General features: G+C 35.8%; 1 protein-coding gene across 6 annotated transcripts in view; it reads left to right on the top strand.

The window, feature by feature from the left end:
- Window positions 1-8,097: 8,097 nt before the first annotated feature.
- LOC131077486 (serine/arginine-rich splicing factor SR34B) overlaps window positions 8,098-17,652 on the top strand; it is a 33,697-nt gene continuing 24,142 nt past the window's right edge. For 2 of the 6 annotated variants that reach the window (XR_009113588.2, XR_009113586.2), the window contains exons 1-4: window positions 8,098-8,479; window positions 9,558-9,860; window positions 10,004-10,128; window positions 10,276-10,341. Coding sequence is in view for 2 of the 6 variants with exons in the window: in XM_058014982.2 (XP_057870965.2) it covers window positions 10,042-10,128; window positions 10,276-10,341 (153 nt within the window). In the remaining 4 variants the exon portion in view is untranslated. Of the gene's footprint in view, window positions 8,480-9,401; window positions 9,488-9,557; window positions 9,861-10,003; window positions 10,129-10,275; window positions 10,342-17,652 lie in introns of all 6 variants that reach the window. The other 4 variants (XR_009113587.2, XR_009113589.2, XM_058014982.2 and 1 more) reach the window with 4 other exon arrangements.

Raw genomic sequence — 17,652 nt, 5'->3', positions numbered from 1 at the left:
ATAAATGAGGAAAGTCCATATAGAGATTGGAGGCAGTATGTTGCAAACTGCATCCCTTGGAAGGGATACTTTCATTTCAATAGTTAGAAGTAAAGAGCACTTGGACTAGTATGTTCAATAGAGGATGAAAGACTTAAGAAGAAAGTAATGTAATTTAAATTGTTTCAGAATCATTGAACTGGACTTATAGTCTCGGGCAAGGCCGAAGGTTTTCTCTTATCCGCTCTTTCCTACTGGTGCCCACACTAAGCGGAGAATGCAATCTGTTTATAATTTAATAAAATATTCTGGCTTCGGCCTTTTACTGATAAAAAAAATATATATATCTTTTGAATTATTTAAATTAATTAAATATTCTTCCAATTCCCCAAATTCTAATTCTGATTAATTTCATATTTTAAAATTCAAATTCCCCAATTAAGAATTTCATTTAATTTCAGTTAATTTCATGTGCATTTTAGCATTCGAAAGTCCAAATTCAAATTGAAGATGAAAATCAAATTCAATTTCAAAATCCTACAACACATGTTGAAAATCTCAACTGGTTCATCAAATCAGTTAACTCAGTTAACTCTCCAATCTCCCATTTTCACTCTCAATCAGCTTTTCTGACTAACCAGTTATCTCTCAATCAATTCAGTCATCTGATTCATCATCTCAGTCAACTAGCTAATCTATTAAGTCCACTAGACAATCTATTTAGTTGACTCCCCAATCAAATGAGAACAAATTAATCAACTCTATTAACAGATCAATCTATTGAGTTCACTGATCAATCGCTTTTAGTTATCTATCAATCAACACTTGAGTTCAAATCCTCACCCGTTTTGTGTTGAAAATCTATAAATTCAACCTCTTTTCTAAATTCAATCCAGAATCACAGTCTTCAAACAATTGTCCAATCTATGCATGAATCCCAATGCAACACTGAGAGCCACCTACAAGCACAATAAGGAGAAGAGAAATGAAAGCCTTGTTAAATCAATTGAGGGAGTCTTAAATTAGATTTCAATTCATTTCAGATTTCAATTGATATTAGCATCATTTCATTGTAATTTAGGAGTAATTTGGTTAGATTAGAGTTGGTGATTCACTTTGATAATATAATTATGTTATTTATGCTTAATTTACCCCTGAATACAAATAGTATGATTCATAATTTTTTCCATGTATCTTGTTTGAAAAAAGTTATGAGTCAACACATTACATCGTTGGAAGAGTTGCAACTCTGAGATGACGAAGGCAAGTTGAATTTGATCCTAAAATAAGTGATGAAAACCTACAATAAAATTCGAGGAACATGAGAATCACAGAGTATCTAGTCTAGTGGAAAAACCTACCAATCAAAGATTCCACACAAGAGTTTGAAATTCTCAAGCATTGTAATTTGCATTACATCAACCTAACCCATTATAGGAATACATCAATGATCATAAGTTAGAAATGTTGTTGGGGTCACACCAAGGAGTCATTGAAGATTGGGGATTGGGGCTAAGGATTGATGCCTGTAAGATGATTGTGAGGGATCAATATTTGAGGATGTGATGACCCATGCTAGAATGAAAAGAGGGAGCTAACTCAACATTGTTTGATTATTGTTGGGGATCAGGGTTTAGGGATACTGCTTGATTTGTGCCAAAGAATGAAGAGGGAGCCAACTCAACAATACACCAAGGTTAGGGATCAAGGCTTCGATCCAACTCATGTTTAGTTGGGAGGGAAGAAAACTTCAAACCTCTGACAAAAAATACTATAAGGCCAACCTAAACTGCAATATGTAAAGTTTGAATTTGGAGCCTTGGCACCAATTTTGATCTCAGTTGACTAGTCGATTTTACTGTAGGTCGCATATGAAACTAGGAAGACTTTTCAATCGTACACATCCATGTTATCTTATTGTATCTTCTGAGCACTTATGTTCAAAGTTCTTTTGTGAATGGAAGCCCATCCAAGATTATCATCAGTGGACAAAAACTCATCAATTGCTAGAATTAGACAATAAAAACACTTTGATTCTTGAGAGAATTCTCACGTAGGGAGTGTGTTGGAGCTTCAAGGATTCACAAGAAAGATTAGTGAGTCAATGCGTGCATTCTTGGTTAATATTTGATGTTGTTGTGTATGAATGTCATAACAACCCCTTGTCATAGAGGTGAAATCATAATCAATACAAGTTATTGTTTTTTATTAAGGCAAAAACAGGTTTTGAAGGGACCTGAAACCCTTTACAAAAATAAAGATCAGTCTAGACTTACAAGGAGTTAAGCAAAAAAAGATCACAAAAACTAAACAACCCCTTAAAAAAAATTGACCGCATTACAACAAAGGGGCGTAGACCAAACAGAGCGAAAAGACAAAAACAAACACAAGCAGAAAAAACCAGATATAGAAAAACCAACAGAACCAGCACAAACACAACAATGAGCCAACCCCAAACCAACAAATTCATTGCCTACTCCATCTCTTTTTCAATTTCTATCATAGTGTTGGTGATCTTCTTGAGCTTCTGAAAATCTGGAGGAGGTCTAGCTGCCTTTCTCTTCAACGTACCCCTGGTCCATTTGCTGGGTCCCAAAGATATGTGTTGCTCAGTATTAGCATCCACCTCCACCACATCCTTCAGATGTAACTACTCTTCAAGGCTGCAAATCATATTCTTGAAACTTTGCATAGTGGCACCAATCACCCCACGATTGGTTTTAACAATCACTTTGATGGATTCCTTGATTTTAGCATTTTGGTCTTCCAGTGTAGCCATTATGACTTCATAGCCTTTCTTGAAGTTATCAGATGCCTCCATAGTAGTTTTAAGGCACTCGATGACAGAGGCCTTCTCCTTCACAAACTTGGGGGTAATCTCATTTGACACCTGCACTTTCTCCAACTGCATAACATTATCTTTGATAATCTCCAATTTGTTGTTGTCAGCTCTTTGTTTGAGCTGGATGTCCTTAATCTCATGAAAAATGGACTTAAAAATCTTAAAGGTGTCCACAACCCCATCTTTGGCTGGCTAAAGCCAGTACATCAGTAACAATATCCTTCTTAGAACAAAGCAAATGTGAAGAAGGGTCAAGAGAGCTCAGAAAGGGCTGGTGATTTTTAGAGTTATGCATGGGTGGAGGCTTGATAGAGGCAAAGGGAGAAGGACTCTTACCTTGGCAGTGAAGGTTATCAACTAAAGCACCAAAAAACTTAGGACCAATTTGAAGGTTACCAACAGGGGGGAGAACTGGATGTCCGAGGGTTTTTTAGATTTAGGGCTCTTAATAGCACTAGCTTTCCCCTTATTTTCAGGGGTGACCGAAGAGGGTGAAAAATCTTCATCATCAGTCTCAGTATAGTACTCATCCTCCAAGGACAAAGGATCTTCCAAGTAACCACATGGAGAGAGGACATAACAGGGGGCAAGGATTTGACATGTTCAAAGATAAGAAGGACAAGTCCTTCATGCAAGGGTTTGGCATGTTCAATACAAGTTATTGTTGAAGTTTGAATTATTTGTGCAATTTTATTTGTGTTATTTGAGTATAAGTAATTATTAGAGTTTGAATCATTTGTGCAATTTTATTTGTGTTATTCGAAGATAAGTAATTATTAGAGTTTGAATATAATTTGGTGAAGAATATGTTTATGTTATTTGGTGACTGTTGAAGTTTGTATTTCAAATCTATTATTTCATTCAAATTTTGGAAAGGGACATTACATTAAACCTTGCAATTATAAATTGTAACTGATGGTTTGTCCTTAAAATAACATGCTAGTTTGTTTTCCTAGTTTGTTTATACGACACTTGTTTGTTTATCCTTGAATTATGCACTAGGATAAAATGGCATCATGACTACTACACATCTTAAAACCTTACACAATAAAGCATGCACATGTTTTCCACCTACTTTAGTGCCCACATGAATCAAATTTATGAATCTCAAGTATTTCATCCAATAAAAATAAAAATAGATATATTTTTTCTCCTTTCAATTTATGAATCATAGTATTACAGTAGCTATTTTTCCTTCTCAATCTTCCTTGATTTTTCAAAAGTTTATAACCAATAAAAAAGCTAAAATATAGTACTCAATAAAATTATTAATAATTAATTTTTCAAACAATTTCAATTAAAAAATTCAAACTTTGAATTTGTACAAAAAATATTAATAACCAATTAAACAAAATCTCATTACAATAATATTCCATGGAAAATCAAGATTCTTATTGCTCAATTAAGAATCAACTCTCATCAACTCAAATGTGAAACAAGAAGATGAAAAAGACCTAAAGAAGCATGGGAAGAAGGGTGTATTTTTTGCAACATAGAGGAATTAGAAAAAAAACATCTTATTATGGAGTGTGATACCTTCAAGGACGTAAGAAACAAACACAATAATATAATGACATCTATTTCTTGGCACAATCTATTAAACAAGAAGAGTATTGAGAAGATTGGACGCTTGTCATCTTCTTGAATAGAAAAAGAAGACAAATAACAAGATTGTTTTTTCTTGACACAATTTATTCAACAAGAAGAGTATCGAGAAGATTGAATGCTTATCATTTTCTTGAATAGAAAAAGAAGACACATAACAAGACTGACTTTTCTTGGCACAATTTATTCAACAAAAAGAGTATTGAGAAGATGTGATGCTAATCATCTTCTTTAATAGAAAAAGAAGACAAATAAAAAGATTGGCTGCCCAATAACTATTTTGTAACCTCATTACGCCGAAGGCGTTCCCTATATGAGATTGAAAAGCTCATTTTGTTCATCAACGGTCCACACTCATCGAGAGATGGAGCAAAACGATTGCACTCTCTAGAGCCATCAATTCATTTTTGTCGGTGCATATTAGTCATGCTCTGCTGTATCTCTCATCATTAATGCCTCTGTATGCAATGGGACAACAAAATAAATTTTTGTCCACTCTACTTTACGTTGAAAACTGCAAGCATTCACGAACTCACTCTTCTTCTTTGTCTCATTTTTACCGTACAAATCCCTCGAGTTCTTGAATGAGGGATTTTTCTATCCATTTGTGTGCCTTTGTCATCAAAGAAGGGCTGAGTGTGAGCATGAGATCACAAACTCATTTTGGTCGATAAATCTGTCACCATTAAGATCAACCACTTCAATCATCACTTTGAATTGATCATCGCTCATCTCTTCCATCCCCAACAAATTTGCATTCTTCAAGTTCTGCAAATTCAATATGCCTTTCTCTGCATCTGCTAGAAGACTAATGCAACACGACCTCTCTTACCTTTCCATTGGCCTTTTCCCCCTCTCTCTTTGTAGCCATGCACACTTCTCAGGCTGATTCTAATTTCTACGACCTCTCTCTCTTGTTTGATTAACACATATTTCATATATATATATGTAAAAAGAATAGATGCCTCTCTAAATTCTTTATTGTTTTATATGCCCTTTGATTCTCCTGTCACGGTTCGCTTCAGCTCTTATTTCACCGTTTCAAGCTTTTGACAGGAAGCTGAATGGTAATAAAACTTGTTTGATTGTTTTTAATGCCTTTCCAACGAATCCATTTCAACCAAACACGTACCTTCCATGTCTACTTTGATCGCATGAGCTATGAAGTAAGCCACTTCAACAAATTCATTATGTACATATCTTATCACAACAAACCTTGAGACTACAATTCAATGAGACATTCTGTCAAACAATTTAAGTGCCTTGTTTATGCTTCCACATTTTGCAGACATGTCTACCAGAGTAGTCAAATACAACACCTGACATAATTCCCTTATTCATTACACTTGAATGTCTAAACTTCATTTTCATTTCAAGCTCCCATTTTTGCATGAGTTGGGATGATTGGTTTCTTTTAAAATATTAAGAATTTCTTTACTTTCACACTCGACTTGAAATGGTCCCTTGTTGCCTTCGATGCCTTACAATCCAAACATAATCATAGATAGCATTTGTACAATGAAAGCACTTCTACAATCCAATGCAATTGGACCAGGATGAACAACTGATTTTGGAACCGAATGTAGAAGAGCACATGAAAAATAAGGAGCCATTCTGTACATATCCTTAGCAGAGATTTTGGGCTCAAGGGCATAGCATGCATTCTCTTATGGTACTATAGACTGATTTAATTTCAAGCATAACTAGCTAAGTGATCACAAGATGAAAAAATGTAGTGAAAATCACTCCCTAACAATGGCTACCTTGTTAAATGATACCGGATAAAACTTTTAAAAATTATTGATGCTTGCTCTTAAAGCCACAATCAATTATAAAATGTGTTTCTTCTGCACCTCAACAAACATGAGATTAAAAAAACAGAGCACTGATGACTATATGTTTCTTCCTTTAAGAATTACTTTTTGGTGAAAGCAATTGGCGACAAGTTTCACGAAGTGGTTGAGGTACAACTTACAAATTCAAAGCAACCCAATTCCAATGACAATCTCCAAAACTCCTAATTTGAAAAAAAACATCTACTATCAACTCCCAATGTTGTCACGTAAGCATCTTGCACTTCTCTAACACTATGATAACTGGCTAAGAAAGCCTATGATGGGATTTGTGATACCTCGAGATGCTTTCACATATTAAAATGCATCTATATAGCTCTGACCTTCACTCCACATGAGATATGCAAATACCATGGAGGTTGATCAATAAAATCCATTGATATAATGCACAAACATAGACTTCCTAACTGAAAATATTGAAAGATATTGAGGAGCGAGGAAATGAAGACCCAGTAAGAGGTTGTAGTCCATTATTCGTTGTCTCCAAGAACTCACAGTCAAATTTTATATCCAACGGTCCCATGGATAGATAGTGCTATTCATGTAAAAAATTATAGTAGAATTGCAGTGGTATAATGAGATCAATTTAAATTTGAAGGGTCCTTGCCTTATTCCTCGGTACTCACTATTTCTCACTATTTCTCACTATTTCTCCAATATTTTGAGAAATCAAAGTTTGCTTCCATAACAATGACAAGCTCTTTGCCTTCTCTTTAATTTTTCATTTTGTTGTGAATGATTTCTCTTTTTTTTTTTTTCTTAATAATCTTTTTTCCTAGATGCTATGAAAAAACCTTACACTTGCATAAATATATCATTCATTGTATTTCACAATCAAGTGATATTCATTTATGTTTAAATTGATCTTTCATGCAAGATTTAGGGGAATTGTATTAGTAGTCGTTATAGCTAACTTCGCTCACCCACCGATCTTAAATGGTACATCAGATTTTGATAATTTTTTTGGTTTTTTCGTATGCAACTTAACTACTTATAGTTATTGTTCTAGCTTCTAGGTAGCAACGATGCACATTATAGGATCTGCTATGCGTGGAAAGGTAAAAGAGTGGTCATTTCAAAGTGTCATCAGATACTTATAAAAAGATGCCCCAAAATTTAATCGTACACTACAACCACCTAAAAATTGGCCAATACTTATGCACAATTGGCCCAGTAGTTGTGTGTTATGGGTACCAATAGTTGCACAACTCCTCCAATTAAAGTCCAAAAATTCTAACTACTTGGAATAAAGTGGGTGGCTATTGGTACATGTGAACTTTATTAATGGACTTCTAGTTATCAGAATGATAACCTTTCACTCAAGCAAAATCACTATTTTTTTATTGACACCAAAATGACAACTTAAAATGATTTTGACAAACAATGTAGGCTCTTTGTTTGATAGACCATATCTCAAGATGATTCTCTATCCATCCATCCCTCTCCCTATCTCTCTCCCTCTTCCCGAACCTCAATATCTATATCTTGTTGTCTTTCCATCTCTATCTCTTCATATCTCTCCACCTCTTTGCCCTTTTATATCTCTCAACTAATTAAATTCATGTAGACTACAAATGTATGCAAATAATAGACCAAATTTTACCCTAATTCACATTCTATACCTCTTCGACGTACCCATTGCACACCAAAATGCAATTACTAATAAATATTAAAAGTTCTATCTATCCAAATATCCACTACCTAAACACAAATACTAATTAATAATAAAAATTACTAAACATAAGGTTAAACCAAAAGAAACTAATACTCGCGTCATAATGATTTAGCACTTGCAACTACACGATTACTCACTTCGTTCATTTCTGCCCTGACCACAAACAAGAATACAGGGTTAGGTCGATCAGACTCTAATTAAATCGTGACTATACTAATTTAGTCTAATTTAAAAGATCTTCATTGAGTTGCACAAAATGTAATTTTTTAATAAAATAATTATTAATATTGCAACCCAAACTTCAGATAGGTATATGAGCCGAATAATAGGATAAGTTTGAAATCTTTGTCCATGAAGATTTGAAACTGTAAAACCCTTTCAGACTGATATTGGCTGTAGCATCGTCTTTTCTACCTGGTAAACATTTTCTTTCCGAAAACTCGAAGTTCAAGTTAGATATTTTCCTTTGCGAGTTTTGAAGGACAGATTCGAACACTTCACCTACAGGTCAGAGATTACAACGAGGTATTTTATTTTGAATCCCCACTTCATTTGTTTTTGCAAGTATACACCTCGCAGCATCGTTTTTTTTTGCTATCCTTTACTTTAATATCACATATTATGCCTGAAAGGTTTAGTGTAGAGGCTTACAAGTAAAAACCTAGATTCTAAAACCTAGCTTGAAGTCAATGTCACTGGAATCGAAACCCTCGCCGTTATCTTCAAAATAACAAATTTATTACTTTTCTTCGGTTTAGGTCCTCTACAGGGTTTATCTTCAATGATAGATTTAAGATTTTTTTCTGGTAAATCCTAATGATATTTTATACTTTTGTAATCTTTTAAGGGCATTATGATATATAAAAAGAAGCTGTTGTATTTTAAGATTAGGTTTCTAATTAGTTTTTGAACTTTTAAGAACTTCAGTTTTTAATTTTTGTGGGGTTTTCACTTAGTGAGAGTATTGGTTTTAAAAATATTCCTATGTACTGAACATCCCTCATATAAACTTCTAAGTAACACTACAGTAAGGAAGCAACCGTTACATTATAGTGTAGAAAACGTATATTTAAAAACAACTTCGTTCGTCCCACTTTGTTTCACTCGATATAGTGTAATAAAACTACATGTTTTATAATGTTTTCAAAACATATATTTGGAAACAACCGTGTTCAATCCACTGTACTGTACTGGATATAAGTTATAATATGGTCATGTTGATTCAGCACAGCTGTTTCAAGATATATCTCGTGAAAGTGAGTACCTGTGGAAATAATTTAAAAGATTTATCACAATGTTTATTTATGCAAGAGAAGCTGTGTTTTGAGATTAACAATCCCATATCATTTGATTGTTTTCTCTTTTGCTTTTTCTTTAAATTATTTATTTGATCTTGTGACATTCAGGAGTTTTCACTCCCTTCATAATGAGTGATAATGGATTCCAGGGTTAAAAAACATTAACTTTGCTCATTCATTGCAAACTCTCAAGACCGGTATCCTCCTTGAGTTGGATCTTTGAAGTAGTTTTAAGGTAAATAATTGATTTTTTTAGTATGTTTGATTTTTGCACTGTATGACACTACCGTCTGTGTCTGCTATAGATGCAAGGCGCTTTGGACAAATCAAGGAGCTTTGCACATTTAAGTTAGAGAGAATAAAAGGGAGGGAAAATACGCAATGTCGAATATGCAAAGTCTTGGGAGGGAGCTCAAATGCTTGGGAAAGGAAATGGAAGAGAGGGCCAAACTATTTGTTAAAACGATTTTCAAATTTGCTGGCGTTAGAATTATTCATTTGCGTTTAAACTGGAATTGGAATCTTTTGGAGCAACACAAGGAGCGATGGAGGGATTTGGAAATCATTACTTGGCCATAACAATAGTTTCTTTGGTTTGCCTCATCATAGTATGGATGCTTTTGGCAGGGATTTACCTAGTTAGGAGAGTCTGCTTTAGGTTTTATTCTTTGGGAGAGTATTTTTAAGAAACTTAGAAGTCATTTGAATCTACTGTAAGTTCTGAAACTGTCCATTATTTGATGTGCAACAGGGAAAAGGTGTTCTAAGATATTTTTCAGATCAGTCACTATGAGTAGCCGTCCAAGCCGAACCCTATATGTTGGCAATTTGCCAGGAGATATAAAAGAATGGGAAGTTGAAGATTTGTTTTATAAGGTTTGTATCAGATTCTCATCCATTTAGTTTTATCCCAGATTAAGAAGCAGTAACAACATTCATTGGCATAATCTTGTTCTTTTTTAAAAATTCATTGTTCATGTTTCATATGTCATGCATTGGCCTACCCGATGGCTTGTGGAGCAGTATGGCCCAATTGTTGACATTGATCTGAAGGTTCCTCCTAGACCTCCTGGCTATTGTTTCATCGAGGTACATCTCTTTATAATATATATTGTGTATTTTTATTTTAATACTTATTGCTCTTTAGACCCCCGTCATTTTTGTTCTTTATTTGTTGTTAGGGTACTTCTTATTCAGAATCTTTATTCATGGCATGGCTAGTGATATTTTTGCTAAAAGGCCCACCAAGGAAATTTTTTCAGTCTAAATTGCAAGAGAAGGCTTTTGAGGTTAAATTTTAGAAAAAAAATGCAAACTTGAATACAAATCCTGGTAATCATCCTTCAGAGCATGCAAAATTTAAGCAATTTGAAACTAATCTATATTTTGCTGCAATTTCCAAAGAAGTTCTGTACCTGCATGATCTCTTGGAAATAACGAGAAACATGTTGGGCTCAATTTGTTGCAAAGGGAACATTTTGATTTTCCAGCAAATAATTTCCCTAAAATTTTAACAAGATTAACCAACATCCCTCATACATCTCCCAAAGAATCTTAAGGAGAATAAAATAATTTAAATGTGGTGCCAAATAAGACAAACAACATCAGCCATAATAAAGACAAAAGACACTAGAAGACAAAAGAATGAAAAATGATCGTGTAATTTAGAGAAGCACTTGGGAGAAGATCACAGGCAGAAAGAAAGTACTTATTTAATAATTAGTAGTGTTCCATGGCCGTTGGGGACAGGGAGACAAGGGGACACAGGGATGGGTTTCGGGGACAGGGGGACAAAGGGCCTAAGTTTGGGGACGGCGATGGGGGGGTGGTGGGGTGGTGGTGCTGATATAGTTATACATATACTTATAGTACTTGAAAAACTAGTTGTGAAAAAGAAGTATAACAATATAAGAATTACATTTCAAATGAAACTATAAGAAATTCAAATTAATAAAATACTAAAATACTAAATAGCAAAATTTGAAATACTAAATCTAAATACAAAGATTTCTTGAATTCTAATTGCTAAATAAAATTTGACAAATGAAACTGTCAAATTGGAGATTTCTATTATATCGAAAATATGAATATTTGATATGAGATATCACAAAGTCTATAAAGATGATTAAATGATACATCATTACAATGAGTAGCAAATAGCACTACAAGAGACAATGCCAAAATGTCAAAACTCAAAATGTAGTGAAGGGAGGCCTCTAATCATTTGCAAGTGCAAACTCGTTATCACTGGAACTGTTGGACTCCCCACCGTCCATATCCCTCAAGCTCACACCAACCAGCCCAACTTCTCAAGTGGTAGGATAATCCTCATCAATTTGTGAAGGCTCCTTTGTCTCTACATCTTGTGCCATTGGACTCTCCTTGTACACAAGTGGCTTGCGGTCCATGAGATGCAAAGCACTATGTACAGCCACAAGCTTCTCTGCTCTCTTAGAGGTAAGTCTGTTCCTCTTAAGAGAGTGGATGAAGCTATATGTAGACCAGTTCCTCTTAGCAACTGAAGAAGTGGAAATCTAGGATAGCAGACGGATAGCTAGAGTGGTGGTCAAAGATTTCGGGCCATGACAATTCCACCACAAAAGTGGGTCCTGTGCCATAGTTTCTATATCCATCTTTGCCGCCTCTGAATGGCCTTTCAGTGTGGCAAATCTTCCCCACTCAGTGCGAATTATACCGGCATCTCTAGAATCATACATCTTCTCTATGCACCTAAAGAACCCCGACTTCACCTCATCATCCTGAATCAGTGTCACTCTACCCAGTCTAGCCTTGTACCACTTAGGATTCAAGGCAAAGACAACCATATACAAATGAGTGTTCAACTTGTCCTATTTGCGTTAAATGATTGGTCGGATGTGCTCATTGTAGCATGCTAGAGAGGGGTCCTTCACTCACACAACAACCCTCATCGGGTCAAGCATAGAGTTGATGCACTCGTACACCTCTCCAAGGTTAGGTGCATCCCCATCCCCATATTTGATGACTTGGAATATTGGAGAAATGATGGAGACAATGTATTTCGCATCAGTCCAAAACACATCACTCTTCACTATCTCCTTCACGCTTCTCCCCTGCTCTGTCTTGGCCTTGGCCCACCTATTCCACTCATTAGTCATAACCATGAGTTGCAATGCCTCTTGCAACTCAATCATTCTCTCCAAGAGAATGAAATAGGATGCATATTTGGTCTCAATTGGTTTCAAGAACTCCTTCTTCATGAAGGTCTTGAAGAGTGCATGTGACATCTGGACATCTCTCGCATCACTGACCACTCTAATCCAGTCAATCTTCCCCATGTCCTTGAGTGCATTGTTCATGGCATGCACACAACATGGGGTCCACCAAATATGTCTATAAGCTGCCTCAGTGAGTTTCCTTGCTGCTTACACACATAGGCTGCATTTATCATTACTTGGACCACATTTTGTGGCCCAACCTCCTCAATAGCCTCCCTGAGGACCTGAAACTGAAAATCAACATCTTTGCGATGCCCTGCACAATCAACTGCTCTAAAGAAAGAATGGGCCCTTTGCACATGTGACCATGATGTTGATGAGTGGATGATGGTTAATGGCCGTCCACCCATCCTTAACTATGCTGCACCCAGCTGCCACCCAATATGCCTTCATCTTCTCCATCTAAATATTGATCTCAGAATAGCTCTTGTCAAAGATCAAGGTCCTCAATTTCGTCTCACTTGGTGGCACATATGATGGTCCTCCCTTCGTCACCATAGACATCATCTCCCTATAATAAGGAGACTGTGCAACATAAAATGGGATGCCATTGGCAAAGAAGAACTTGCCAATGGACTCATCTATTTCATCCTTTAGCTGCACATTAAACAAATCAGCTATGGGGTTACTCGGCATCTTGCGTTTCCCTGTTCCCTTAGGCTCTTGTGATTGGGCCATGGCACTAGAAGTGGAAGTGGATGAAGGTCTAAACATCATTCCTGTCGTTTGCGATGCATGAGGAGAAGTATGTTGCACTTGCTGGCTCTGCTGAAGGGCTGCCCTAGCAGACAAAGTAGTAGGGATTGAAACATCTCTGCAATTTGGAATGCCCCAAAGCTTGTTCATCTCAATTCTGTACTCTATATTTTTAGTTTCTGCGAAAAACTTACAATGATCCACACCTTTTCCTTTCCAAAAAAGTAAGTGTGCATTCACTCTAGTGATGGTACCAAACCATTCAATCCCACAAATGTTGCACTTCCACTTCCTTGTTCCCCCGCCTGTATGTGATGTGCCTTCTACTCTTGAAGCAAACTGTCTTAGAGGAGATTTAGGATCATAAGCACCCCTAACATATTGTGCCAACAACTCTGAAGGGTAACCTATATTAGCTGGTACACTCGTCATGGGACTAGATTGGGCTCCAGGATCAGCCCCATGGTCACCTCCCTCATCCTCAGGTTCAAATTCTAAATCATTTTCACTATGAGAATGGATTTCCATCTCACGTACACTCATGTCATGGGAGGTCATTGTGATAGTGACACCGCATTTCACAAAATAAAAATAAAAATAAATTCAGCCTAGTTTAATGAATTGAAATACAAATTTGAAATTTCAATTTTGAAAACAAAATTTACAATTTATAATTTTTTATTATTTAAAATAAAAATTTGATGTTGAATCTTGAGGGCAAAATGATGAATGATTCATTCATCATTTTGCCCTCAAGACAACATCAAATCTGATTTTGAGATGAAGAAAAAAAAAAGTTTAAACAAACAAAGAATTGAAAATCAGAAAATAAAACAAACAAAAAACAAGAAAAACCCTACCTTGTGCTTGAAAAATCTCTCCAAAATGTTTTAGAATCCTCTTGCTCCTTCTCACTCCTCACACATTTGCACTCACTCTTTTCACCCCTTCAATCAGACTTCTCCAAGTTTTCCCTCCTCTTAAGCTTGCTGGAAAAAAAAATCAGACTTAGAAAATGCGAGTGAAATCACCAAATGTGGTGGTTTTGTGTTGTTTTGGTGGAAGGGGTGGGGCCCATGTCAAATTAGGGTTACCCCCCAACCCCCAAAAATAAGTTTTTTTTTTGCCTTTTTATGGCTGGGCAACGTCTGGATGTCTCTCTGCCCCCCGAGAAATGCCTAGGCATCTCCCAAGGAGACGTGGAGATGCCAAGATATCTCCCAAGGAGACTTGTATACGTCTCGGCGGTTTCCCCGTCTTTGGCGGAGCATTGGTGGTGGTGGTGGTGGCAGGACGGCCGGAGACGCCACGTCCCCGTTCTCCTATCCCGGAAATGTCCTTGTCTTGGAAACGCAGGTCTGAGGGGGGGGGGGGGAGGGGGGAACGCGTTTCCGTGGAACGCTGATATTAATTAGTAAACACTAACTAAATTCAAGTTATGAAAGGTCAAGATTTCTATGAAAAGTTGTGTACCTTGAGCAAGACAAGGTATGTAAGAAAAACAGATGTAGAAGGAAAAGACATCTGGAAAGAATAAATATTATGTGGCTCCTTTGAATGTGCTAGCAAGAATTTAATTAAAATTAATCAAGAGTTCAAGGCAGTGATTAATTAGGAAAGGGTGCTCTCTTGCAAGGGAAGTAGGTTTTTTGAATAGGTGTGACCCTATCCCAGTAATAAAATATAAAGGGGAGATCGTTCCAAGGATTCAATCAGTTCACAATCAATTTACAATCAATTTACAATCAATTTATATCAATTAAGATTATCAATTAAGAAAATCAATTTATTCAGCTGTATGCACAATCAAAAATACATTCAAGAATTGATGTTTAATATCATCACATGATAATACATACTAGCAGTTGCACAATATTTTCATGCAACGAAAAGCCAATAGGTATGAATGTTTTGACTCAGCATATTCTGCAATCATAACTCTGTTCTTTTTTTAATTGCTGGTTGAAATGCATGGATGTTCTCAGAGAATAGCAACAAAATTGAAGACAATTGCTAGCAGCAAACTCCATTTGGAGAATTTAACAAGCTTATTCCAAATTTTTTTACATAGCCATTTGACAATGTTACATTCAGATTAGAAGAGTATTTGAAATACACTGCATTATCTTCTATAAGAATGTACGCTTCTCAATCACAGTACTAATTTTTTTTCAGAATTCTTATCAAAAGAATAATTTCAGGATGTGTGTTTCAAAACTGTCTAATACAAGAAGAATAATTTCCCAAACACTGATACTGAAACTGTGTATCTAGTCTTTAGATGACTGGAATCTAAACAACTCTTACAGCATACCTGAAAGTTGTAAGATGGACAACTCCTAAACTATTCTGGGAATACAGGACATGTAAAATATGAATTTGTAATATAGATTGAGATAGGGAAGCTGTAAGATGAACAACTCCTAAAATATCCTTGAGTGAGAGAAAATGTAAAATATTTAATCCTCACATAGATTAAAACAAATTCACATATCCTCTATGATAAAACTGGAATCTGGACAGCTCTTAAAGTTGCTAAAATGCCCTAGAAGATAAACCATGAGAAAGATGCAACTATTCCAATGATATAAATCAGACGAAGTTCACATGACCTTGCTATAACTTCCGAAAAAAATGTCCCCAATGGTGTACCACACTAATTACAAGAGAGCTGCTTACCGAATGTTTCAATACATGGAGTTCCAACCTAGAATTCCTCTAACAGAGTTTTTTGGTTCTCATTCAATCTGAAGGAGGTTAGGAAGTCTCTCTTCAGAGGGTTGTTCCCTGCTTTGTACTTCAGTTTTGGAGACTGTACTTCTTGGTTTGAAGGATCTTCAGAGGCTATGAGTTGTCTCCTGTAACAATCATATAGAGATTAGGTCATTAGAGGTCAAAGTAAACTGTTTGATAGAATGCGCCTAATTCTGGATTAGAAATGCAGGGCATGAATTTTAAGTGGAAAAGTTGAGATGCATAACATTTTTTGGAATAAATACGGTTGAATAGGAGAAGTTGGGACATTCTGACAGGTTTTTATTTATGAACACAAGATGACTGAATGAAGATTTACAGGTCATTCACATTGATGATCAATTTGCTTAGTACTCCTTTAGATTCAAAATCGACAATTTTCTTTTACTTAAGATTATTCAGGGTATACACAGCTCCAGAATATCCCATTCGTGGTGAACTCTTAGAGAAAGCTGATATATACAGTTTGCGGTGTTGTTATTAGGGATTGTGATTTGCAGGAAGAACACAGACCTTACTTTACCCTGAGGAGCTCAGGATCTCCCATAACTGGTAGACATTTCCTTATATTTTTCTCAGAAAAATAGATCACTGAAATTGAAACATATGTTGGTTATTTTCTTTCTTTCTTTCAGGCTTGGAAACTATATGAAGAAAGGAAAATATTAGATCTCGTTGATGAGAATTTAAGAGATTTTATTTGAAACATTTGTTCCTCAATATCTATCCACTTTTTGCCATCTGAATAAAGGGCCACTCTCTCACAACCTGAGTAATTAAGAGTTAAGCTAAATAAAGGGCTATTACTCAGCGGGAGACCTCTTTTCATCTACACAATGACCTGCTTGCCCAAGAGGCTGTGTGATCACTGAGGAAGAGGCTTAATACCTTCTGCTGCTACTTAGGATGGATTTAACTTCTTCTGCCAAGTTTTTTGAACAAATGGTTTATGTAACCGTCACTCAGATTTGAACATTTCTTACTCTTATTAAATTGGGGTGTAAGGAAAACTTGAAGTGTTGTGGTAAGAAGGTACGTAGTTGAAGTTACAGTGATTACCCAATATATTAAATTTTCTAATGACAAATTCCAGGTCGGTATAGATGAATATAAAGCCAAATGGTGAAAGTGATGAGCTGAGGTTTCTATCTTCAAGATGCTTGATGGTCTTACCATTACAATAGCAGTATTTTTTTGGTCAGTCAGGATCTTGACTTTTTCATACCTTGTAGAGACCATGGAAACAGTGCCAGGAAACTGCAACCAAATTCCTCTAATGTGCTATATTATGGCAAATTTTAGAGAAAATTTAATTGAAATATAACCTAAACCATTTCAATTTTCTATTGTTATTTTTGGCTATTCAAATAAAATTAAAATGCAAATTTTCTGTTGTTTGTTTTAATCGGCTCAAAACTTCAAACAAATGGAAAGAAAATGCATCAAATAAAACTGCAGAAAAAGTTTACATCTTGCAATTTAGACAACTCTGGTTTGAACATAGAGAAAATGGAGTTCAATGCAATTCTGACTGACCTTAAAAGAAGATGAAAAATGGAACTGCCGAGACAGAGTACGCCTCTGAAATCTGTAGTTTCTGTTGAAGTTCTCTCCAAGATTGTCTTCTGCTAATTTATTCCTGTGTTTAAATTTCCATTCCAGCTGGTTAGGGTTTACAGCTCTGAAATTTGCA

The sequence above is a fragment of the Cryptomeria japonica genome, chromosome 10, assembly GCF_030272615.1.
Source record: "Cryptomeria japonica chromosome 10, Sugi_1.0, whole genome shotgun sequence".
In the NCBI taxonomy this organism is placed as follows: domain Eukaryota; kingdom Viridiplantae; phylum Streptophyta; class Pinopsida; order Cupressales; family Cupressaceae; genus Cryptomeria; species Cryptomeria japonica.
Note: the sequence above shows the minus strand (reverse complement) of the source record. Positions and strands in the feature narration are given on the sequence as shown.